This window comes from Rhinatrema bivittatum, chromosome 14 (assembly GCF_901001135.1).
Source record: "Rhinatrema bivittatum chromosome 14, aRhiBiv1.1, whole genome shotgun sequence".
Lineage (NCBI taxonomy): Eukaryota > Metazoa > Chordata > Amphibia > Gymnophiona > Rhinatrematidae > Rhinatrema > Rhinatrema bivittatum.
The window spans coordinates 72581044-72608397 of NC_042628.1; the positions used below are offsets into that span (position 1 = coordinate 72581044).

A 27354-nucleotide genomic window follows, 5' to 3' on the forward strand; every position below is an offset into this window, starting at 1 on the left:
TTTAAATTTTGCTTTAAATGTCTTCACACAGCTCATTACTCGCAATTCATAAGGGAGAAAGTTCCAGAATATCAAAGCTGCGATTGAATACACATGTTCTCTCGTCTGACAGCTGAGCTTGATGAATTTTCAGAATTTCCAGCAGTCCTCTCTGCAAGGAGTGTACTATCCATGTAGGATTGTAAAACTGCAGAAGGGCATTCACCGTGGACAAAAATCTACTGCCAATAGCTTATTCACCAACATTGCAATTTTATATAATATTCTGTACGGAATCGGGAGCCAGTGCCGCTGACACAGCACTGGATAAATAAGTTCTCTCATAGGATATCCAGAAATGAACTGCACTGCTGAATCCTGTAACAGTTGTAGCACACGTAACCCATCAGCCAGGAGGCCAATATGTGGAGCGTTACAGTAATCAACAATAGACAACAACAGAACCTGTAGCACTGTTCTAGAATCATCAAGGCGTACTAGATGTTTCAAACATGGAGCCATCCGGTAATCCTAAACTGATTTTGGAAAACTGATACTCCTCAATTTATGTTTTAAGCAAAAGGTTTTCTAGCACTTTTTACGCAACCAAAGTTTGCAAAAGGTGTTTCAAGCAATATGAGGGAGCAGAGGAGGGGATGGGATCTGAAAGCCGGGGCTACCTGTTTTACTGCCCAATGCAAATGATTACTGTGCTGCTTTCTCACTGCCCATCACAGGCGTCTCTTTTCTTCAACGGCAATTGCACAAATGTCTGAACACCATTTATAGGGAGTCCATGTGGCAGGGTTAGATTAAAGCTACTGGATTTCTGTCGGGACATTTGTTCTCCATATTACCATTATTGAGCAAGCAGGTTCTTTGTGGTGTGGACTGTCACCATGGAAAACTGTAATAATTTACTCTCACAATATACCTAAAAGTGCATTCTTAGTTTTAAAACAAAATATTTTGGATCCAATACCCAAGCCTAAGGGCTGGCAGGTATGTCCTGCAAACAAGAGAATGAATTATGTGCCAAAAGAAGTGGACTCAATCAACAAAATTCTGCTGTTCCCAACATGTAAATTCTGTGTCCTGAGACTTTGCACTGGGTTCAGGGACATTTTACACTGATTAGTTATTAATATTCTCAAACAGACAATAACAGTTTCCAACCGTTCTAAACTCTGGTTGTTTTTCTGGTTCAGCGTCTCTCCTTTTTCTCATTCTCTGGGCTTTTCTCAATTTTTTTTGTTCCTACTCTCTCTCGTGCCCTTTTTAGATTCTTGTACAAAGTATAACAAGAATGCCTTAGGTGAAGATTATGTCTGTCCATCTGTCTGTCTTTGACCTCAAACAAACTACAGTAGACATGGACTTGCTGTTTGAGGAGAAAACATAAAATGTCTGGTAGTCCCACATCTCATGTTTCAGAGGTCCTGGTGCTAGGGATCTGCTGTTGGGGCCAGTGAAGAATGGATCGACCAAGTATGACCTTTGTGGTAAGTCAAAGCCATCAGTGCTAGGACCGTGCATGTGACAGGAAGAGACAGCAGCAATGTTGGATCAGCAAGGACACTATGGCCCCACTGTTGGGACAATGGGACAAAAAGACATTGCAAATGGAAACGTCAGAGAGGCAAATGGAGAGAGGAAGCCTGACAGGAGATAGCGTGGAGGTCAGGATGGCACAGTGAGATAGAGCTCGTCGCACAGTAACACCACTCTCATAGGTTTACTCTCACTGGGATTACATTCCTCATTCTTGTTTTTTTTCTCTTCCTTCTTTGTCTCTTTCCTTCAGAATGCATATTGTAATAATTTCTCTTCCTTCTCTTCCTCCTTTTCCTGCCTGCTTTTCTTTCCCCATTCATCCTCTTTTCTTTACTTATGTTTTATTCAGTTCCTCATTCCCTTCTTCCTAAATAACCTTGCTGGATGACTTCCCCTTGTCTCCAATCCAAGGACCTTTCTCTATCACCACATCCCTAGTCCTCTCTCCCTCCCTATCTATCCCCAGTCTTCTCTATCATCATAGCTTCTCTATCATGGGTCCCTTCTCTTTTTCTCACCATCCAACAACCAGTCCTCTATCCTTCTCCCTCCATCCTTGGTCCTCTCGTCCCATCTTGTCTCCTATCCAGGATCCTGTCTCACCTAACCCATGGATCCCACCCTTCCATCTCTGGTTCCCTCCCCCTCCCACCCCCCATCCCTGCATCCCTTCCCAACCCTGTGTCCCTTCTATCTCCCTGCATTTCTATTCTCTCTCTGAATTCCCCTCCTCTCCTCCCAAGTTCAGTCTTCCCTTTCCTTGATTCCCAGAAAACTTACCTAACATGGCCTCCCTCTTACACCAGAAATGTTCCTCAAATCCTCTTCCCAAAAAAGCTTTCCCCACATCTTCCAAAGCCCTGGAAGATACCCCCTGAAGGCCCTCATGGCTCTCTGGTGCTCTCAGCCCTTCTTCCATCCACAGTGCAGTCTGGTCTTGCGTCCTGTCCATGGATCTCCCTGTTAGGTTTTGTAGGTTTCGTGGATCCTTCGCCTGAGGTGGGAGTTGCCTCTACCTGAGGGGTTGGTCCCCACAAGACCCCACCATCGGGAGGCGAGGTGGAATGGAAACACAGGCAATAGGACCAAGGCTGTGGCCCAGGAGAGAGGAGGCGTAGGAGAGCTGCCTGCGTCACAGCCACATGATCGCAGGCACCTTCACTGAAGCAGTACTGCGGGGAGCCCTGAGGAGCGAGGTCTGAGAGAGAGAGAGTTCCAAGGTATCACAGTACTGGGCAGGTCAAGAGATAGGATATAGCAGAGGAAGGATCTCCTATGCAGAGATGCACAGAGCAGGGAGAGGGGAAGCATGGAGACAGGATCTCTGGTGTGGTAACGCTGAGACTACCCCGAGGAGCGGGGAAGTGTGGAGATAGGAACTCTGGCGAAGTAGCGCTGAGGCTACCCCGAAGAGCGGGTACCCAGAGCCAGAGTCCTCAATCAGAGAGCAGAGATCCATGGCAGGAACCACAGGTCCGGAGAACAGGAACAAGCACCAGGAGAGCTCAGGGAACTCATTGCCAAGTCAGTTAGCGTAGGCCAAAGGAGGTGCTTAAGTATCTCAGACTTGTGATGTCATCAGCTGGGGATGGCCCCGGCGTTCCTGCCATTGGGCCTTTAAATGAAGGATGGGTGGCGCGCGCGTGCTCCTAAGCAGGCCCGGAGTCGGAGAGTGGGTTGGCGGCGTCCTAGCTGACATGTGGAGCACGAAGAGCCAGGAGGAGTGCAGCGATAGCGGCTGGCTACAGCCGCGAGTTCACCTGGAGTGGAGAGCCAGGCTTGATATGACATGAGTTGGGTCGGCCGCAGACGGTCGAGGCTGACTCATAACACTCCCATTGGGATTGGCTGCTTGGAAGGCTGCTTGACTCTTGATGGAGAGTAGGTTTGCGAGGTATGTGGTCCAATTGGCTTCTGGTCAGCCCATCAGGTGGGCAGTTCTATCAAAATTCTTTAAAAACACATCTGGGTCTTACCCTTCCTTCATCTTAGAACAGGAGTTAGAGGGTGTGGTTTGCATGCTTGTGCCAATTGAGTCAGTATCATTTGCTGGTTGCTCACCATGTTTTCTGCTGGCATTCAGTGAGGGCCTGTATGGCTTGCTCCATGCTAGCTTTCTGGCTATGGTACCACAAAAGTTTGCCGAAGGGCTCTGTCCTGTTCTTGGAACACTTAGGCACAACTTCCTTTCTCCTTGCAGGAAAAAATTAAAATAAAACCTGCCTGTTCAGCTCACTCTCTATAGATATAAATCCCTATCTTCTGATGACGCTATCCTTCTAAGCTTGTTTGTAAATTAAACGTTTGGCTGACTCTATAGCAGCAAGGCCAAATAAGAAAGTAACATAAGGAAAAAAATCCCCTTTTTTTCTTCTTTTGGCATGGTTTCTATGTGTGTGCAAAACGTTAGTGTAGTAATCCCAGTACTACCACTATATGGGGCATGGTGAGCGGTCTTAGGGTAGCAGAGGACAGATTCAGACTGGATTCTGGCAAAAATCTTTCATAAACTTCATTAGTGAAAAGAAACAAACAAAAGTAGCTCTGCTATGCTTTGCAGTTCAAGAAAACAAGAATAGTGGGCCCAGTATTCAATATTTAGCCGGATAAGCGGGGCTTATGTGGCTGCTGAATATGTGCCTATGTTCGGTGGCCACCGCGTAGCCGTATAAGTCCTATATAAGTCCCTTATACAGCTAAAAGTTACACACACAAAAAGTAGGAGTGTACTGGGCAGATCGGGGGTGAAGCGAGTTAGCTGTATAACTTATACGTGTAAGTTTAGATGTTCCATAGAACAGGTCTAAACTTAGACGGGTAGACTTATCTGGTTAAGTACATATATATATATACACACACACACACATGTATACTTATGAGGCTAACTCCGAATATCAGCAGCACAGCTGAATATACATCGTGACTTAGCCAGAGAAGTTCTAACCAGCTAACAGGGTCATTCATCAAAATGCGTTAGAGCCCTAATACCTGCGATAATGCCATAACGCATGAGTTATTTTTTGCATCACAAGATGTGTATGCAAATTTTGAAATTTTAGTTAAAGGGGAGGAGTTTGGGTGGAGTTTATGAAAATGAGGGGTGTTTAATGCTTGCAATAGCATAACACATGTTATCACATGTTTTAATGCCGGAAATAACTACACCTTTTTTCCTGGCATTATGCTGTGTGATATGCCCGAACCAGGATTTGCGATATTTATCATAAATCCCGTTTCAGGCAAGGGAGAGAGGGAGAGGAGAGAAGTGGAGTAGAAAGAGAGAGAGAAAGCCTCTGGGGTAGCACACATATTAGTCAACTTTTTATACCACTGTAGGAGGGTCAACTAGTAACTCAAGGCGAGGATTTGATGGTGGTCTAGGGTTTGGGGGGCAATTTTACATGCATAATCAGAGGTACGACCAGCACAGTACACGTCACTGAAGATTTGATGTGATTTGGAGTGAGGAAGGTGCACAAAGATGAGATTTTTGCAATGTACTCTCATTCTAGCTTGATAGCAGTTAGATAGAGAGTGCATCAAAATAGGCCCATGAGTACCTTGCCTAGTCCAGCCTGTCTTGCAGCGACCAGCCTACCTAGCCTTGTCCCGGTCCCTCATCTGTCTGATCTCCTGGAATTGACTACTGCTATGAACCTAGATCTCTTTCTTGCCTGCCATTGATCACTGATACGGACCTTGACTACTCTTTGCTTGCTGCCTGCCCTGACCTTCAGCATGAATCTAGTAACTGTCCATTTGCTATCTGCCCTACCTCAGCCTGGCTTTGGACTCTCCTTGAGTCCGTCCTTGGGGAACTCTCACTTAAGTCCTGCCGGCCTCAAAAACTCAACCTGTGAGGAACGGGGCTGGTACAGTTACAGGTCCCAGTCCAGGGCGTATCCGCCACTGTCTGTGTGGGCCTAGTAGGGTCACCTACTAGACTGCGTCAACCACGCCACAGCACAATGGCTCACAAACATGACAGATTGCTGAGGCCATGAGCTCTGACTCAGCAACAGGTCCCCTGCAGCCTTGCAGAGTGTGTTGCTCCTGTAAGGCTGCAGGACTTGTCCCCCGCTCAGGCCTTCATCGGGATGACACTCCAGGAAAAACGGCAACAGGATCAGTTGAACTTACTAGCTGATCTCCTCCAAGGCTCAGCCCAGCAAGCAAGAGCTGCTTAATAAGGAACCGGTCTACTCCAACGCCTTGCAACCGACAGAGATCCTATGCAGGTCCCACTATCAGCACTTGCTTCTTTGGCTCCTCCTACTGCCATGCCTATCCATGTCCTGAGTCCCACACCACATCTCCTGCTACCTCCTAGGTACGGCAGCGATCCTAAGGGATGCAAGGGATTTATCAATTTATGCAAAATGCATTTTGAACTCTAGGCGGCCCACTTTCCATCAGGCTGCACGAATGTGATCTACATACTCTCCTTGCTGAACAGTCCTGCCCTTGCCTGGGCCTCTCCCTTTTGGGAACGAGACAATCCACTTCTCAGAATTCTGAACAGCTTTTTGCAGCAATTTTGTTTACTATTCAATGAACCAAGTCTGGCCTCCTCTGCAGTCATTTGGCAAGGCATTCGCACCGTTGGCGAGTATGCCATACAATTCCGCACCTTGGCCTCAGAATTCCACTGGGGTGAGGATAGCCTGACAGCCATTTTTTGGTAGAGGTTATCAGGGCAAATAAAAAAAATGAGCTGACAGGCTGAGTTCTTCCACCCACAGTGGAAGAACTAATTGCCTTGGCCATCTAGATAGATTTAAGGTTCCAGGAACAAGCCCAGAAGAAGGAAGCATTACGCCAATCTATGTGCTTGGCTTCTGAGTTCCAGCATTAGCTAGAATCTGTGTTGAACCCTGTGAGGTAGTTGCCCCTGAAGAACCCATGCAGTTGGGTCACTCCCAGCACTCAGATGAAGACTAACAGAGGCAGAGACAGCATTATTCTGTCCAGCTCAGGGGCATTTCACCAGCCATTGCCCTGAGAAGAAGAAAAGTTCTCAAACCTATGCTTATCCAGAGAGGTAACCCTAGGACAATCTGCCTCCTCTCCACAGCCAGTGAAACCTATTTGCCTCACTTTTGGGGAGAAAACCGTTCAAACCTAGATTCTGGAGCAGGGGGCAATTTTATTCAGCAGTCGTTGTTTTATCAGTATAACTTGCCCACCATCGGCACCATCTCCTTACTCTATGGTGAGCCACTGCCCAGATGCTTGACCATGGTTACCTTATCCATCACCATGCAGACTGGTCTTCATCAGGAAAGTATCATGTTCTACGTACTACCCAGAGTGGTCAACCCTATCATTCTCAGGTTGCCCTGGCTTTGGCTCTGGCTCCACCAACCTGCTATAGATTGGCGTACCTTGCACTGACACCTCTCGTGCCAGGAGCACTCTTCCTCTCAGATCCTATCCTCAATCACGCTGGCTCGGACAATCTTGCCTGACCTGCAGGACCTGTCATCCCAGGATACAGCTGTCACTGATGTATGCAGCAAGCAACAGCCCAAGACCCTATCATGTCATAGAACAGACAACTGCCCAGGTGATGTACTCCCAGGGGAGATGCCTCTTAAGGCAGGGTCCAATCATTGTCCACACCGGAAATAGAAGCCATTCAGAAAATCGGAACCTGTGTCTCTCTCATGCTGGTCTTGCTGCCTCTGACTCCACCCGAGGCTCCCGAATGTCAAGCTACTCCTGGCTGTTCCTCCTGCCCCTGGACTATCTTGCCGCACCGCATCCTCCCTTGGTTGCTGACTCCACCTGCTGACGTCATCAAGGGCGCCGAGGGGGCCATAAGCGCAGGCACGGGGCTGGAGGCATTAGGGTTAGGGTTGTGCACCCCTTCGTACAGCACCTTCAATTATCATTAACTTTGGCTATAACAATGTTTTCTAACACTAACCTTTCTATTCCAATCTATGTATCATGTAAGATATCAAACCGGATTCTCATCCGGTTTGATGGACTAACAGTAAAGTAAGGACTATCAACAGTCATACTTTGGTAAATATTTCATCCAATAATGACTCCTTCTGCAGTAACTCTTTACTCTTATCTTTTTTCCTAATCAATGCACAATCATTAGCAAAAAAACCAGTATTAATTACTGATTTTCTTCATGATAGAAAACCAGACTTTATTGCTATAATGGAAATTTGGCTTAAAAAATCTGATTCAGTGTTAATTAACCAAATAGCAAACCATGATTATGTAACTTTCTCTATCCACAGACCATATTATAAAGGTGGTGGCCTAATGCTCATTAGCAAAAACAAGTTTATTCTAAAATTATTACCCAATAATATTGTACAACCCTATGAAGTTGCTCTCTTTGAGTCAAATTATCTGCAAATTTGTTTGCTTTATTGCCCTCCATAAGAACATAAGAAATTGCCATGCTGGGTCAGACCAAGAGTCCATCAAGCCCAGCATCCTGTTTCCAACAGAGGCGAAACCAGGCCACAAGAACCTGGCAATTACCCAAACACTAAAAAGATCCCATGCTACTGATGCAATTAATAGCAGTGGCTATTCCCTAAGTAAACTTGATTAATAGCTGTTAATTGACTTCTCCTCCAAGAACTTATCCAAACCGTTTTTGAACCCAGCTACACTAACTGCACTAACCACATCCTCTGGCAACAAATTCCAGAGCTTTATTGTGTGTTGAGTGAAAAAGAATTTTCTCCGATTAGTCTTAAATGTGTTACTTGCTAACTTCATAGAATGCCCCCTAGTCCTTCTATTCGAAAGTGTAAATAACCAAGTCACATCTACTCGTTCAAGACCTCTCATGATCTTAAAGACCTCTATCATATCCCCCCTCAGCCGCCTCTTCTCCAAGCTGAACAGCCCTAACCTCTTCAGCCTTTCCTCATAGGGGAGCTGTTCCATCCCCTTTATCAGTTTGGTTGCCCTTCTCTGTACCTTCTCCATCGCAACTATATCTTTTTTGAGATGCGGCGACCAGAATTGTACACAGTATTCAAGGTGTGGTCTCACCATGGAGCGATATAGAGGCATTATGACATTTTCCGTTTTATTAACCATTCCCTTCCTAATTATTCCTAGCATTCTGTTTGCTTTTTTGACTGCTGCAGCACATTGAGCCGATGATTTTAAAGTATTATCCACTATGATGCCTAGATCTTTTTCCTGGGTGGTAGCTCCTAATATGGAACATAACATTGTGTAACTACAGCAAGGGTTATTTTTCCCTATATGCAACACCTTGCACTTGTCCACATTAAATTTCATCTGCCATTTGGATGCCCAATCTTCCAGTCTTGCAAGGTCCTCCTGTAATGTATCACAGTCCGCTTGTGATGTAACTACTCTGAATAATTTTGTATAATCTGCAAATTTGATAACCTCACTCGTCGTATTCCTTTCCAGACCATTTATATATATATATATATATATATTGAAAAGCACTGGTCCAAGTACAGATCCCTGAGGCACTCCACTGTTAACCCTTTTCCACTGAGAAAATTGACCATTTAATCCTACTCTCTGTTTCCTGTCTTTTAACCAGTTTGTAATCCACGAAAGGCCATCGCCACCTATCCCATGACTTTTTAGTTTTTGTAGAAGCCTCTCATGAGGGACTTTGTCAAACGCCTTCTGAAAATCCAAATACACTACATCTACTGGTTTACTTTTATCCACATGTTTATTAACCCCTTCAAAAAAATGAAGCAGATTTGTTAGGTAAGACTTCCCTTGGGTAAATCCATGTTGACTGTGTTCCATTAAACTATGTCTTTCTATATGCTCTACAATTTTGATCTTGAGAATAGTTTCCACTATTTCTCCAGGCACTGAAGTCAGGCTCACTGGTCTATAGTTACCAGGATCGCCCCTGGAGCCTTTTTTAAATATTGGGGTTACATTGGCCATCCTCCTGTCTTCAGGTACAATGGATGATTTTAATGATAGTTTACAAATTTTAACTAATAGATCAGAAATTTCATTTTTGAGTTCCTTCAGTATCCTAGGATGCATACCATCTGGTCCAGGTGATTTGCTACTCTTTAGTTTGTCAGTCTGGCCTACTACATCTTCCAGGTTCACAGTGATTTTGTTCAGTTCATCTGACTCATCACCCCTGAAAACCATCTCCGGAACTGGTATCTCCCCAATATCCTCATTAGTAAACATGGAAGCAAAGAATTCATTTAGTCTTTCTGCAATGGCCTTATTTTCCCTAAGAGCCCCTTTAACCCCTCGGTCATCTAATGGTCTAACCGACTCCCTCACAGGTTTCTTGCTTCGGATATATTTTTAAAAGTTTTTATTATGAGTTTTGCCTCTATGGCTAACTTCATTTAAAATTCTCTCTTTGCCTGTCTTATCAATGTTTTACACTTAACTTGACAGTGCTTATATTTTATCCTATTTTCTTCAGATGAATCCTTCTTCCAATTTTTGAAGGATGTTATTTTGGCTAAAATAGCCTGTTTCACCTCACCTTTTACCATGATGGTAATTGTTTTGCCTTCTTTCCACTTTTCTTAATGTGTGGAATACATATGGACTGCGCCTCTAGGATTGTATTTTTAAACAATGTCCATGCCTGTTGAACACTTTTAACCTTTGCAGCTGCACCTTTCAGTTTTTTTCTATTTTCCTCATTTTATCAAAGTTTCCCTTTTGAAAGTTTAGTGTTAGAGCTGCAGATTTACTTATTGTCCCCCTTCCAGTTATTAGTTTAAATTTGATCATGTTATGATCACTGTTGCCAAATGGCCCCACCACCGTTACCTCTCTCACCAAATCTTGCGTTCCACTAAGAATTAAATCTAAAATAGCTCTCTCCTGGTTCCTGAACCAATTGCTCCATGAAGCAGTCATTTATTACATCCAGGAACTGTATGTCTCCAGCAAGTCCTGATGTTACATTTACCCAGTCAATATTGGGGTAATTGAAATCTACATACCCAGCGTGCAAGGAACAGGTAGCAAAGTCCATCAAGCAATTTATAATGAATTTTTATTGAACTAATGCTTTTAAACAATCATTCATGGCAACTCCATATATCTTCAGAAATACAAGTAAAAGTCCCCCGACACGGTCCGTGTTTCGCGGTAGCTGCATCAGGAGGGACCCACGATTAATTTCATCTATGACATAGAAAACAATAGATGATGGACCTTATAAATATGGCTACTAAACTTAAACAGGTTTCACAAAGAACATACCTTATATATTCATCATGGAGCGCATCGGCTCGTACAACAAATGAACTATTTAAAGAGACAGTTTTGGCGCCAAAGACAGGAGATATCGCGATAAGCTCTCAACTAAACCCCGCCCCCACTACAGACAATTCAACCAAACAAAAACCATTCAATGTCTTTGTTAAGACCTTTTGGATGGACAGTTGATAGTTTAAAAATCCACTTTTGTTCCCGTCTACCCAGGATTTCAGAGTAATGCCCTCCCCGGATCGGGGGCACAACAACCTCTAAAATTGAAAATTGTAAATCAGCGATGGTATGATGATGTTGAACCCAATGTGTGACTAGAGGTTCGTCCATCCTGAGTAGGCGGATATTCGAGCAATGTTCTATGATTCGGGTCTTAACCATCCTAGAGGTTTTGCCCACGTACAGTAAAGGGCAGGGGCATTGTATGACATATACCACGCCCCTATCCGACCTATTTCGAAATTTAAAATGAAACCCAGTGTCAGGATGAATAAAAGAATCTGACTGAGTGGTGTGACTACATATTGTGCAATGTCCACAGGGACCATGCTGATTGTAGAATGCTTACTACTAGGGAGGCGAAATTTTTGGTGAACTCCGCCTCGGTTATGCCTTTATTTTACATCCTGCCTAAAATTCATAAGGCGTTGGTGTCCCCTCCGGGCCGCCCTATAGTATCGGGAATCAATTCACTGTTGGAGCCACTATCACAATTCATCGATATTTTTTTAAAACCATTCGTGGCCCAGATCCGATCCTATGTTAAAGATACTGCACATCTGATTACAAAACTGTCTAATTCTATTGTCCCCGCGGGGGGCTTTTTCTTCGTTACCCTTGATGTTATCTCACTATACTCAAACATCCCCCAGCTAGAAGCATTACATTTAATTGAAAATATCTTGGATCAACGGCCGGCCCCACACCGGCTGTCTACCTCATTTTTGATACAATTAGCTACCCTAGCCTTAACCAAAAATTTTTTATGTTTGATCAAAAATACTATCAACAGATCAAAGGGACGGCAATGGGGGCCACTATGGCCTCCTCACTTGCCTGTCTTTATATGGATCATTATGAATCCTCACTGGTATACCCCTCTGAATGGTTTTCTCATGTGGATTTATGGCTACGATGACATTGATGACATTTTGATCATTTGGACAGGGACTGACATCCAATTTTTTGTGTTTTATGACTGGCTAAATTCCCTAAACCCACATATCCAATTTAATTTTTGTATCCATGCCTCAAAAATTGCATTTCTTGACATTATTATTTCTGTAGAACAAGATCAATACGTTACCACATTGTTCAGGAAAGAAACTGATAGGAACACGCTACTGGCATATTCGAGCTGCCACCCAAAACCATTAAAGGATAATATTCCTACGGGACAGTTTTTAAGATTGAAACGTCTTTGCTCATCCCGGAAAGATTTTTTGGAGCAATCTCAGATGATGTCCCAATGATTTTTGGATAGGGGATATCCCTCGCGAGTGGTGAAAAAGGCTTTTAAGAGAGCTTTGTACACTAATCGCGATTGGCTGTTCCTCCCTTCATCAGATAACGATAGTCAGTGTTTCAACTGCATCTTACCTTTTTCCATTGCGAGTAAAGCTATTGCAGCTATGATCCGGAGACATTGGGAGAATTTGTCTCTCTCTTCGCTTTTTCAAGGACCATTACGGTTCACGTTCCGGAGAGGTAATAATCTCCGGGACCAGTTAGTACATGCTAGCTTTAATAGACAAGCGAGGGAGAGTAGGGCTGGTCAGCATGGTCCCTGTGGACATTGCACAGTATGTAGTCACACCACTCAGTCAGATTCTTTTATTCATCCTGACACTGGGTTTCATTTTAAATTTCGAAATAGGTCGGACTGCACCACTAGGGGCGTGGTATATGTCATACAATGCCCCTGCCCTTTACTGTACGTGGGCAAAACCTCTAGGATGGTTAAGACCCGAATCATAGAACACTGCTCGAATATCCGCCTACTCAGGATGGACAAACCTCTAGTCACACATTGGGTTCAACATCATCATACCATCGCTGATTTACAATTTTCAATTTTAGAGGTTGTTGTGCCCCCGATCCGGGGAGGGCATTACTCTGAAATCCTGGGTAGACGGGAACAAAAGTGGATTTTTAAACTATCAACTGTCCATCCAAAAGGTCTTAACAAAGACATTGAATGGTTTTTGTTTGGTTGAATTGTCTGTAGTGGGGGCGGGGTTTAGTTGAGAGCTTATCGCGATATCTCCTGTCTTTGGCGCCAAAACTGTCTCTTTAAATAGTTCATTTGTTGTACGAGCCGATGCGCTCCATGATGAATATATAAGGTATGTTCTTTGTGAAACCTGTTTAAGTTTAGTAGCCATATTTATAAGGTCCATCATCTATTGTTTTCTATGTCATAGATGAAATTAATCGTGGGTCCCTCCTGATGCAGCTACCGCGAAACACGGACCGTGTCGGGGGACTTTTACTTGTATTTCTGAAGATATATGGAGTTACCATGAATGATTGTTTAAAAGCATTAGTTCAATAAAAATTCATTATAAATTGCTTGATGGACTTTGCTACCTGTTCCTTGCACGCTGGGTATGTAGATTTGATTGATGTGCAAGACATCTTTGCTTCATGTTTCTGTTTGGTAATTGAAATCTCCCATTATTAGTGCACTGCCAAATTAGTTTGCTTCCCTGATTTCTCTTAGCATTTCATCATCTGTCTGACCATTTTGTCCAGGTGGACGGTACTCTACTTCTATCACTATACTCTTACCCAACACACATGGGATTTCTACCCATATAGATTCTACTGAGCATTTAGTGTCTTGTATGATCTTTATCCTGTTGGACTCTATACCCTCCTGAACATAAAGTGCCACATCCCGACCAAGTTGATCCTCCCTATCATTGTGATATAATTTGTACCCTGATATTGCACTGTCCCATTGGTTATCCTCCTTCCACCAAGATTCTGAGATGCCAATTATGTCAATCTAATCATTTGCTGCTATACACTCTAACTCTCCCATCTTACTTCTTAGACTTCTGGCATTGGCATACAGACATTTCAAAGTGTGTTATTTGTTTATATTAACAACCTGCTTTTCAGTTGTTTGGGATAATTCGGAAATCATTAGCTTTGGTGATTTTTTACATATAGGCATATGGACTATGTTTGCTTTTATTGGAACCTCTCTGTTGGGATGCCCTAACTCTCCTATTTCATTAGTATCCTTCAAGGATACATTTCTCCGAACCATGCACTTCTGAGTGTCTGCTTTCCCTCTTGTTCTAGTTTAAAAGCTGCTCTATCTTCTTTTTGAAAGTTAGTGCCAGTAGCTTGGTTCCACTCTGGTTAAGGTGGAGCCCATCCTTTCGCCAAAAGTTTCCCCAGTTCCTTTCAAAGCTGAATCCCTCTTCCCTGCACCATCGTCTCATCCACGCATTGAAACTCTGGAACTCTGCCTGCCTCTGGGGAACTGCATGTGGAACAGGAAGCATTTCAGAGAATGCTACCCTGGAGGTTCTGGATTTCAGCTTCCTACCTAAAATCCTAAATTTGGCTTCCAGAACCTCTCTCCCACATTTTCCTATGTTGTTGGTACCCACATGTACCACGACAGCCGGCTTTTCCCCAGCACTGTCTACAATCCTATCTAGGTCTGCCACCTTCGCACCAGGCAGGCAAGTTACCAGGCGGTCCTCACGTCCACCAGCCACCCTGCTATCTACATTTCTAATAATCTAATCACCAACTATGATGGCTGGCCTAACCCTTCCCTCCTGGCAGTAGCCCTGGGAGACATGTCCTCAGTGCGAGAGGACAATACATCACCTGGAGAGCAGGTCCTTGCTACAGGATCACTTCCTGCTAAATCAGGGCGATGTTCTCCTACTGGGAGACCTTTCTGATCAAAGGCAGCACTAGGGCTGCCAGACTGGCTACTAGAGATGTGAATCGTGTGCCAGATCGTCTTAACGATCAGGTTCAGCTGGGGGGGGGGGAATCTGATCGTTAAGATATGTGAATTGGAATAGTTTCCGATTCCAATTCACATCACTAATTTTTTTATTAGGGAGGCCCGCGCCGCTAAAAAAAACCCCACCGACCCTTTAAATCGACCCCCCTTAGCCTCCCCCACCCTCCCGACCCCCCTCAAAACCTTTTAACATTACCTGGTGGTCCATGGGAGCCTCGGGGGACGATTTCTCGTTCCCAGGCATCAGCTGCGCTAAAAAAAAATGGCGCCGATGCCCCTTTGCCCTTACCATGTGACAGGGTATCCGTGCCATTGGCCGGCCCCTGTCACATGGGGGCTGATGAGTAAAGATGGCGCCGGCCATCTTTACTCATCAGCCCCTATTATTCTATACTCTATAATAGGGGCTGATGAGTAAAGATGGCCGGCGCCATCTTTAAAGATGGCGCCGGCCATCCAGTGCTCCTACCATGTGACAGGGGCCGGCCAATGGCACGGATACCCTGTCACATGGTAGGGGCAAAGGGGCATCAGCGCCATTTTGTTTTAGCGCAGCTGATGCCTGGGAACGGGAAATCGTCCCCCGAGGCCCCCCTGGACCACCAGGTAATGTTAAAAGGTTTTGGGGGGGGGGTCGGGAGGGTGGGGGAGGCTAAGGGGGGTCGATTTAAAGGGTCGGGTGGGTTTTTTTTTTTATCGGGCCATCGGCGCCATTTTACTTAGTGGCAGCCAAAATGGTGCCGATGGCCCGAGAGCAGGAGATCACGCTGGGACCCTCCCATTGGACCACCAGGTAATTTAACATTTTGGGGGGGTTCGGGAGGGTAAGGAATTGGTTTTAAAGGGTCGGGGTGGGTTTAGGGGTTGTTTTGGTGTGCCGGTTTTACCGCCCTCCCCCAAATAATTCCCGTGCCCTATTTAACGATTTAGGACGATTTATGACGATAAATCGGTGGCATTTGTATTGTATCGTGCACTCTGATGATTTAGGACGATTTTAAAATTATCTGACGATAATTTTAATCGTTCAAAAACGATTCACATCCCTATTGGCTACTATGTCCCTGAAGGTCTCATCAATGTACCTCTCTGTCTCCCTCAGCTCCTCCAAGTCTGCTACTCTAGCCTCCAGAGATCGGACTCGTTCCCTGAGAGCCAGGAGCTCTTTGCACCAAGTACACATATACAATTTCTCACTGGTGGGTAAAAAATCATACAAGTGACACTCAATGCAAAAGACTGGAAAGCCCACCTCTTGCTACTGGACTGCTGCCTTCATCTTAGTTTTATTGAGTTCCTAGTTAAGTTTAGGATACTAAGGGAGTTGGAATGAGAGTACTTTAAATTTACAGGTGAATTTACTAATTAATCAGCTAGTGTACTACAAGGGGATGATTAAACTTTCAATAAGAGCCGGTAGAATAGTATGATTTAGATAAGACGCTTATTGATTTTTAATGAGACAGTGTCTCATTAAAAATCAATCAAGGGTTGAGTGGGTGGGAAAGACAGACACTAGAATTAACTATCTCTGGCTTGCTTATTACCTCAGACACACACAAACTCTAAAGAATATATCCCTTAATTTCACCTTTCACCAAACTTTTATAAGCCCAAAAATTTCTGAAAGCTATACTTACCAGTCCTCTTTAACCACCGTTAAATTAGTGTTCACTCAGTTAATGGAAGGGTTTGAGATTCGCACACCGTTAGGCATGCGCTTCCGGTCCTCCTCTACTACAAAGGGAGCGGGGCCTCTGGAAACTGGGGCTGAGGAAGTCAATCCCTGGATCACTTGCGGTGACCTCTGGACTCCTCTCCCAGGGGATGCTGGGAGCAGTATGCAGATGAACCTTCCGGTCCTCCTCTACTGCAAAGGGTACGGGGTCTCTGGAAGCTGGAGCTGTGGAAGTCAATCCCTGGAATGCTTGTGGTGACCTCTGGACTCCTCTCCTGGGGTTTGCTGGGAGCAATATGCAGATGAGCCTTCTGGTCCTCCAGATCTCTTAGAACACAATATCTCACCAGTTATTGAATTCCTTGCTACAAATCTAAACCCTCATAAGCCCTAGAGTATTTTAGGGGACTTTAACCTGCACATGGATATCAGTCCACATTCCAATGCTTGTTGTACCCTTATAGAATCACTCTCAGCCCTTGTTTACGAATTAATTTCATCTGGTCCATTTCATAAGGCCGCCCACTTATTAGATTTAATCTTTACTAATAAAAGTGAAACCTCATTAACCACCAAATATACTCCCATTCCCTGATCAGATCACTTTTTAATTCATTCAACTATTTCATTTAACCAAAATCCGACCCTAATTGCCTCTCAAACTGTTTCCTTCTCATACCGATCCCCATTCAAGGTTGAAGATCTCCAACTAGAGATTGAACAGAACATTGATAACATTGATTTATCAAGCAGTGTAAATGCCATTCATTCTTGGCATGATACCACTAATTTTATTGCTGATAAATTAAATCCAGAAAAAACAAAAACTATGAAATCTCCAAGAAAACACAATCCCTGGTACAACAAACAAATTAGTACAGCAAAACGGACTCTAAGAAAAAGGGAGAAAGCATGGAGAAAATATCAAACTACATCTACCTGTTGTGTCCGTCGGTCTCAGACGGCTTCACCCCGTTTTCAATAGCTGTGAAAGGTAAATGGAAGAAGGGGAACTAAGAGAAAAAGTGAGTAAGAGAGCAGTGGGTGCCTGGAACAGACCCCCAGGAGAGGTGGTGACTGAATATAAGCAAGTCTGGAACAGATAGAGGGTGACAATAAGGGGGAGGCAGGGAGATGGCTGGAGATTTCAGAGGGTCCGCAGTGACACTCTAGGCAGGGGGAACAAGGCAGACTGGGAGGGTCAAGAGATCCTGAACTGTCAACAGTTACTGTGTTATCTCCTTGGTCAGCAACTTCAGTCTGACATGGGCAGAGTCCTCCCTAAAGAAAGCCGTCTGCTTCTGCTCTGGCCAATCTAGTTTTGGATGTTACCTGTAATTTTTCATATTCTGAACAGCGGGTCTGAGGGTTGAGGGCAGTGTAGGTGGCATTTAAAGGGTCCTCCAGATGAGTAGTTTTCTGAAACAACAATCAAGAACGTGCACAGGAATTAACAAGTCTCAGCTCAATCACATTCTGGCTTCAGAAAATATTTCTGCTGCTCTGTGAAACTGGCATTGGGCCCTAGAAAGGTTTAAGCGTCTTTAGGAGCTTTTCCTCATGCAAGCACAGATGAAATGTGCTGCTGGGACTGATCCATTGCGAAAAAGGACCTGAAGCTCAGGCTGATTATTGGGCCTCAGTGGAAACTTTCAGCACAGATTTGTAATTTGAGATTCGTCTCCTCTGGGGTGCTAAATTCAGGTAACAAAGATTCTCTGCTGTTCTTGCTCCTGACTATAGGCTGAGCAGAGGAAATAGCAGCCAGCCTCAGAACAGCTGTGACACTGGCAGCTTTTCATGGTGACCTTTCCAGATGTACAGGATTCCTGAGTCATTATAAGGGCTGAATGTAGAAACAGAGAAATGTGATGGCAAAAAAAGACAATACGGCCTATCTAGGCTGTCCATCCACACCGACTTCCCAGCTTTATGATCCCTTCCACTTCCACAGAAATCTTCTGTGTTTATCCCATGCCTTCTTGAATTAATATAGTGCCCTTATCGCTACAGGGAGGCTGTTCCATGCATCCATTACTCTCTCTGCAAAGAAATATTTCCTAAATCAGTGTTTCCCAACCTTTTCAGATCCACATTAACAAAAAGGTGATGTGGCACCCCAACCTCCATGGATGAGGGATATACATAAAGAGGACCCATCTGACCAATAGAAGAGCTACGGAAGCATTGAAAGCCTGACAAGCCACAAGTTTTAGAACAAAAGGGGAGACAGATCAGAGACATGTATGAACATTTTATGCTTAGGAACTAACGTAGTATTTTCTGCTTTTTGATATACTTTTTTGGGTTGCTCAGAAATTAGGGCAGGCGTTAATTTCTAAGCATAAAATGTGTGGCTTGGCCACACATTTTTTTTTTCAGTATCCAGAGTGCATAACTAATAGCCTCATCAATATGCATGTTGATGAGCGCTATTAGTTTTGCGGGTGGGGGTTTGGACACGCAGTTTTGACCGTATAAGGGGTAGTGGACACGAGTCGAAATCACGCGTCCAACCGCAGGTAAAACAGTGCGCTCAGCTGAGCGCACTTTATCAAATCGGCCTGATCTGAGTTATAGAAAGCAATGCAGGAGCCACTTAACAGCAGCCAGGGCTACTAACCAAGGCCTGGATTCTATCGCAGAATGGTGAATCCAGCGAAAACGGGGGGCGGGCCTGCGAAAGCCGGCAGCCTTCGCACCACTGCGGTGTTTTCGCTGCCTGCTTTCGCACCCAATAGCGCCACCGTGAAAGGTGGCGCTATTGGGCGCACTACTGGCAACAATAAGGTTACTAACCTCATCGCCGCCAGCGAAGACATTGCTGAGTCCACCCCCTCACCACCCTGACTCCGCCCCAAGCATGGCATCGCACGTGATAAGCCTTTGAAAATGACCCCCCCCCCCCCCCCCCCCCCAAGTCAGCAAACCTTACCTCACTGACTTCTCCCATCTCCTCTACTTGTATATAGAGGGAGATGGTCCACTGTGAGGAGTTCATAAATGTCTCTGATCCATCTCACCTTTTGTTTTAAAATGTTAAAAAAAAAAGTGCCGCCAGTCAGATTACGAAAAAGGATGCTCAATTTTACCGGCATCCATTTTCCTAACCCATGGCTGTCAGCGGGTTCAGAAAACCGGCGCTCGTAAAATTGAGCATCGGTTTCCTGAACCCGCTAACAGCCACCTCTCCTGGGTTCCCGCTGACAAAGAGGCACTAGAGACGCGCTATTGTCCCTAGTGCCTCCTTTTTAATGCAACCTTTCATTTAAATACAGGATCCCGGGCCCTGGAGAGATGGCTAGGAGCACATTGGGAAAGCGGCTGCTCAACACTGAGCACCCATTTTCCCACGAACCTTACAGAATCAGCCTGAGAGTGAGTCACATCCGGTGCTCAGTGCATGCTGACCCTGTCTCACTCATTCCTGGTTCCTAGTCCAATGCAAGCTATCAGTTACACAGTCCAAAGTTCTGGCCATAGATGAACATTTAAAAAAACACAAGCAGTCCAGTATTTCTAAAAACAGGTTTCTAGCAGGGTAGTAATTTTCCCAGTCCAGGTGCTGTCTTCCTCTGCTCCTGCTCTGGTCTGGAACAAGCTCTCTTTCCAGACCCCTTTGATGGTCAAGCCTGGAGGTTCCCGCCCACCCACTTCCCAGACCTGCAGCCCAGAGACCCTACCAGCTTCTGACCTGACCCCATTTCAGCCACACTGATTTGCATTCTTCTTCATGGGGTGGGACCATTACATCCCCTCCAGTGCTGTCATGTACTTTTGGATTTACCAATTTGTTCTCTTCTCTTGTTTACAGTACGAAAGATGTAAAATCAGTCACTGTGGGGCAGATTTTAATACCAAGTGCGGGCGTAGATTTGTGTGCGCAACCCAGCGCGCACAAGTCTATGCCCGATTTTATAACATGCATGCGCAGCCACGCACATGTTGTAAAATCCAGGGTAGGCGCCTAAGGGGTTGCACACTTGTGCACCTTGAGCGCGCCAAGCCCTAGGGGAGCCCCGATGGCTTTCCCTTTTCCCTCCGAGGCTGCCCCCCTCCCCCACCTTTCCCTCCCTTCCCCTACCTAACCCTCCCCCCAGCCCTACCTAAACCCCCCTAACCTTTGTTTTGCAAGTTGCGCCTGCCTCTGGCCACACCCCTGCCCCGGACCGCCCATGCCTCGCCCCTTTTTTCAAGCCCCGGGACATATGCGCCCGTAATTTTTAAAATCGGCCCCTAATTATGATAAACGTTTCAATATAAAATAAACAACATAAATATTAGCAACTTTATGGTTATAAACGTTTCTGTATACAATAAACTTAACATATATATTAGTAATTTTATGGTTATAATCAAATCTCGTTGAAAAGATTTCCTGTGGGATTCAAGTAAGTAGGCAGTATTAGAGAATCAACATCTGATAGGGCTCATAGTGTTGTTGCAAAGGCTTTCTAAAAGAGCCATTCTTTTAGATTTTTTTTTAATGTTTGTGTCGTGGATTCCATCCTTAATCCTATTGGAAGGTTGTCCCATAGAGCTGGTCCCGCCAATGATAATGCATGCTCCCTGACTGTATTGACGTGAGTTAGTTTTGGAGAGGGGATTGGGAGAAGCCCGGTGTTTGTAGAGCGTAGGTTCCTTTGTGGAATATGGAAGTGTAATGCGGTGTTCAACCAGTTTGTTTTATTATTGTATAGTGTTTTGTGGATGAGGGTTAAGGCTTTGTATTGAATTCTGTATGAGATCGGTAACCAGTGTAGTTCTTTGAGAATTGGCGTAATATGATCTTTTGTTTTGCTGTTTGTGAGTGTTCTGGCTGCTGCATTCTGTAGGAGCTGTATTGGTCTTAGGGTAGATGCCAGTAGGCCTAGGAGGACAGCCTTGCAGTAATCTAGTTTTGAGAACAGAAGTGCCTGTAGTACTGTCTGGTAGTCTTGCGTGTGTAGGAGGGGTTTGAGTTTTTTTAGGACCTGGAGTTTGTAATATCCGTCTTTTATCAAGGTGTTGATGTATTTTTTGAAATTTAATTCACTATCTAGTAAGATTCCTAGATCTCTTACCGTGAATAGATTAAATGATTTTTTTGCTTCGGTATTTACTGAAGAGGATGTTGGGGAGGTACCCATACCGGAGAAGGTTTTCATGGGTAATGAGTCAGATGGACTGAACCAAATCACGGTGAATCTAGAAGATGTGGTAGGCCTAATTGACAAACTGAAGAGTAACAAATCTCCTGGACCGGATGGTATATACCTCAGAGTTCTGAAGGAACTCAAAAATGAAATTTCAGACCTATTAGTAAAAATTTGTAACCTATCACTAAAATCATCCATTGTATCTGAAGACTGGAGGATAGCTAATGTAACCCCAATATTTAAAAAGAAGTCCAGGGGTGATCCGGGAATCTACAGACTGGTTAGCCTGACTTCAGTGCCAGGAAAAATAGTGGAAAGTGTTCTAAATATCAAAATCACAGAACATATAGAAAGACATGGTTTAATGGAACAAAGTCAGCATGGCTTTACCCAAGGCAAGTCTTGCCTAACAAATCTGCTTCTCTTTTTTGAAAGAGTTAATAAACATGTGGATAAAGGTGAACCGATAGATGTAGTGTACTTGGATTTTCAGAAAGCGTTTGACAAAGTTCCTCATGAGAGGCTTCTAGGAAAAGTAAAAAGTCATGGGATAGGTGGCAATGTCCTTTCATGGATTACAAACTGGCTAAAAGTCAGGAAACAGAGAGTAGGATTAAATAGACAATTTTCTCAGTGGAAGGGAGTGGGCAGTGGAGTGCCTCAGGGATCTGTATTGGGACCCTTACTTTTCAATATATTTATAAATGATCTGGAAAAAAAATACGATGAATGAGGTAATCAAATTTGCAGATGATACAAAATTGTTCAAAATAGTTAAATCACAAGCAGATTGGGATAAATTGCAGGAAGACCTCGTGAGACTGGAAAATTGGGCATCCAAATGGCAGATGAAATGTAATGTGGATAAGTGCAAGGTGATGCCTATAGGGAAAAATAACCCATGCTACAGTTACACAATGTTAGGTTCCATATTAGGTGCTACCTCCCAAGAAAGAGATCTAGCCATCACATTGAAATTGTCGGTTCAGTGTGCTGCAGCAGTCAAAAAAGCAAACAGAATGTTGGGAATTATTAGAAAGGGAATGGTGAATACAACGGAAAATGTCCTAATGCCTCTGTATCGCTCCTTAGTGAGACCGCACCTTCAATACTGTGTACAATTCTGGTCGCCACATCTCAAAAAAGGAGAACGTACAGAGAAGTGCAACCAAAATAATAAGGGGAATGGAACAGCTCCCCTATGAGGAAAGTCTAACGAGGTTAGGACTTTTCAGCTTGGAGAAGAGACGGCTGAGGGGGGATATGATAAGGGTGTTTAAAATCATGAGAGGTCTAGAACAGGTAGATGCGAATCGGTTATTTACTCTTTCAGATAATAGAAAAACTAGGAGGCACTCCATGAAGTTAGCATGTGGCACAATTAAAACTAATGTTGAGACAGATTTTATATTTTAGATGAACCGTTTTAAAAGTTACCCTTTTTTTATACGCAAATGTAGTAACCAACATTTGATTTATGCTGTAAACCGAAGTGATATGTATCAACATGAATTCTGGTATACAAAAATCACTAAATAAATAAATCTGAGAAAGTTCTTTTTCACTCAATGCACAATTAAACTCTGGAATTTGTTGCCAGAGGATATGGTTAGTGCAGTTAGTGTAGCTGTGTTTAAAAAAGGATTGGATAAGTTCTTGGAGGAGAAGTCCATTACCTGCTATTAATTAAGTTGACTTAGAAAATAGCCACTGCTATTACTAGTAACGGTAACATGGAATAGACTTAGTTTTTGGGTACTTGCCAGTTTCTTATGGCCTGAATTGGCCACTGTTGGAAACAGGATGCTGGGCTTGATGGACCCTTGGTCTGGCCCAGTATGGCATGTTCTTATGTTCTTAATAAAATTTGATTTTTTGTTTGGCATGTTTTGAGATCAGAGTTACATACTGATGTGATTTTATTACATATGTAGAGTATTTCAGTTTTGTTCTGATTGAGAGTGAGAGCCATTTGTGATAGTAGTTGCTTTATTGCTGCTAGGTAGATGTCCCAGTATTTTAAGGTGCCTTCAATGGTGTCTTTTATGGGGAACAGGATTTGGACGTCATCGGCATAGATGTAGTAGGATAGATCTAGTCGAGTTAGGACTTTACAGAGAGGCAATATATAGATGTTAAAAAATGTGGATGATAAGGATGTGCCTTGCGGAACACCATACGAGAGGGGTATCTGTTTAGATTCAATGTGATTGGTTCTTACTTTGTATGATCTGTTTGATAAGTATGATGTGAACCAGCTGATGGTGATGTCATATAATCCAATTTCCCTTAGTCTATTCAGGAGAATTTTATGGTTGATGGTGTCAAAGGCTGCAGAGATATCGAATAGTATGAGCAGATAAGATTGGCCACTATCTATGCCTTTAAGCAATGCATCTGAGAGAGAGAGTAGTAATGTTTCTCTGCTGAAGAACTTCCTGAATCCATGTTGTGCCGGGAATAGTATGTTGTGGTTTTCCAGATGCTCAGTGTTGTTGATTAACAACTTTTTTTAGTGTTTTGGCTAGAAAGGGTAAATTGGAGATTGGTCTGAAGTTGGCGAGACTGGATTAATCTAGTTGTGGTTTTTGAGTATCAGTATAATAATAGCACATTAGTTTGTCCGGGAAAATACCTTGGTCTAATGAGAGGTTGATTAAATCAGTTATGGGTCTGGCTATGAGATTAGACACTAGTTTCAGTGTTTATATTGGGATGGCATCAATGGGGGTGTGAGGCAGGGTTCATTTTTCGGATGATAGTTTCTATTTCAGTTGAAGCTACTTTTTCGAAATGTGCCCATCTGGCGTCAGGTTTGCTTGGTAGCTTTATGGAATCTTCGTTTGAGGTCGGGTTTTTTTGTAATTAAGTTTAGTATTTTATCTCTGAAGAATTCGGTGAATTCTTCGCATGTTTTCATTTGGTTGGCAGGTGGGGGTGGGTTTTGACTGGGTTGTGTGAGGTCTTTGATATATGCAAATAGTACTCTGGGATTAAATTGGTAGTCATGTATCTTTTTTGCATAGAAATTTCTTTTGGCCTTGTCGATATCTGTTCTGTAGATGTAGAGGATGGTTTTATATTGTCTTTTAGATAATAAGTTGGGTTTCTTCTCCATATTTTTTCAGCCGATCTTAATATGCTTTTTATTTTTTTTTAGTTCTGGGGTGTACCAAAACTTTGTACTTAGTGGTTGGTTGGTACTTAGTGGTTGGTACTTAGTGGTTGGTTTGATTTCTTTCCTGATGACTGGGCATTTATCTGTTATTTCTGAGGTAATGGTGATCCAGGAGTTTACAGCGGAGTTTATGTCAGTCTTGTTTAAGGTTTTTAAGGTGTCCGGTAATATTTCAATTAACTCATGGAACAGGGTTTGTTAAATTCGATGTATTTATTTTGATTATTTGGCCCATTGTGAGTATATTCCAGATGTAGTTTGGTTTCTGTGAGTTTATGGTCTGACCATGGGAGTGTAGAGGCTGAGGGTGTGTCCTTGTTTGCAATTTTATCATTGATGAATATGAGGTCCAGTGTATCACCTGATCTTTGGGTGGGGGGTCTTCACTATTTGTTTGAAGCCGATCACTGTCATGGTGTCCAGTAGGAGTTCACTGGCAGTTGAAAGGGGTGTTTTATCAAAGTGTAGGTTACAATCATCCAAAATTATTGCAGGGATGTCCATATTAATGTTATTTATTATGGCTTGTATACCCTAGAGGAAAGGTGAGATAGGGGAGATATGACTGAGACATTCAAATACCTCAAAGGTTTCCATGCACAGGAGGTGAGCCTCTTTCAATGGAGAGGACATTCCAGAATGAGGGGTCATAGGATGAGGGTGAAAGGGGTAGATTTTGGAGTAATCTTAGGAAATTTTTTTTTTGTAATTTAAATTGTTATTGATTTTAAACAAAATATCAAGACAATATAATAAATACACACAAGAAGACAATACTAGAATTGTTGCAAAATACCAAAGATATACATAAAGACAATAATAGTTCAAGTTTAAATTCCTGTTTCTAATTCTCACCACCCCCATGAGCACCTACTACGTTAGCCGCTTTAGCAACCAAAGATACTTCTAAATGTGAATGGTCCATAAAACTGAACCAATTCCCATGATATGAAACTAAACATTTGCAAGGACATTTTAAAAAAGGTTCCCCCAATTGTAAGACGTGATTTTAACATCAAGAAACTTTTCCTCCTAGCTTGGGTCTCTTTCAATACATCCAGGAGAACTGAAACTCGCTGACCACAAATAGCTCTTTTTTTATATTTAAAGTATTGTTGCATAAACAATTCTCTCTCATTTTCTAGAGTGATCATTACAACAAAAGTAGCCCTAATGAAAATAAGAAAGATTTCTCAGGTAAAAATTGTAATACTTCTTTCATATATTTTTTTAATATATCCAATCCAGAAAGAAATCAAGGATGTGGAAAGTTTAAAAGACACACATTCCTAGCCCTCAACCTATTCTCCATATTTTCACATTTAACATGCAAAAATAAACTGTCATTAATTATGCAATCACCAGAGGTTTGAAGATTTAACAACCCTGATCGGGTTCCCATTACTACTTCCAATTTTTCTAGTTTGCTGTCTACTTCCACCATCTTAGCCCTAGTAGTATCTTCACACAATTGGGAAACAGTACCTCTTAAATTAGAGTCAATCCTTGCAACAATTCTCCAAATGTCTTTTAAAGAAACCATATCAGGGTCTAAGAGCAAACTAGCTGGTGAGTCTTGTGAGAAGGTACAAAAGCGACAGGAGCTTGAATTAGATTTCTCCCCCGCCTTAATGAAGAATCATTAAGAACATAAGAACATAGGAAATCATCATACTGGCTCAGACCAAGGGTCCATCAAGCCCAGCATCCTGTTTCTAACAGTGGCCAATCCAGGCTACAAGTACCTGGCAAATACCCAAACACTAAGTAGATCCCATGTTACTGATGCCAGTAATAGCAGTGGCTATTCCCTAAGTCAACTTGATTAATAGCAGTTAATGGACTTCTCCAAGAACATATCCAAACCTTTTTTAAACCCAGCTGCACTTATCACTACCTCTGGCAACAAATGCCAGAGCTTAATTGTGCATTGAGTGAAAAAGAACTTTCTACAATTAGTTTTAAATGTGCTACATGCTAACTTCATGGTGTGCCCCCTACTTCTTCTGTTATCCGAAAGAGTAAATAACCGATTCACATTTACCCATTCTAGACCTCTCATGATTTTAAAGACATCTATCATATCCCCCTCAGTCATCTATTCTCCAAGTTGAACAGCCCTAACCTCTTTAGCCTTTTCTCACTCCCTTTATCATTTTGGTCACCCTTCTCTGTACCTTCTCCACTGCAACTATATCTTTTTTTAAATGCAGTGACCAGAACTGTAGACAGTACTCAAGGTGCGGTCTTACCATGGAGTGATACAGAGGCATTATGACATTTTCTGTTTTATTCACCATTCTCTTCCTAATAATTCCTAACATTCTGTTTGCTTTTTTGACTGCTGCAGCACACTGAGCCAACGATTTCGATGTATTATCAACTATGACGCCTAGATCTAACTCCTAATGTGGAACCTAACATCGTGTAACTACAGCATGGGTTATTTTTATTTTATTATTATTATTATTTTTTCCCTATATGCATCACCTTGCACTTGTCCACACTAAATTTCATCTGCCATTTGGAAGCCAATCTTCCAGTCTTGCAAGGTCCTCCTGCAATTTATCACAATCCACTTGTGATTTAACTA

General features: G+C 43.2%; 1 protein-coding gene across 6 annotated transcripts in view; it reads right to left on the reverse strand.

Moving 5' to 3' along the window:
* LOC115076167 (sialoadhesin-like) overlaps positions 1-27354 on the reverse strand; it is a 144136-nt gene that overhangs the window by 25442 nt on the left and 91340 nt on the right. For 5 of the 6 annotated variants that reach the window (XM_029577305.1, XM_029577304.1, XM_029577308.1 and 2 more), the window contains one exon: positions 17778-17864. In XM_029577305.1, coding sequence (XP_029433165.1) covers positions 17778-17864 — 87 coding nt within the window. Of the gene's footprint in view, positions 1-17386; positions 17431-17777; positions 17865-27354 lie in introns of those variants that run through there. The other variant, XM_029577307.1, reaches the window with a different exon arrangement.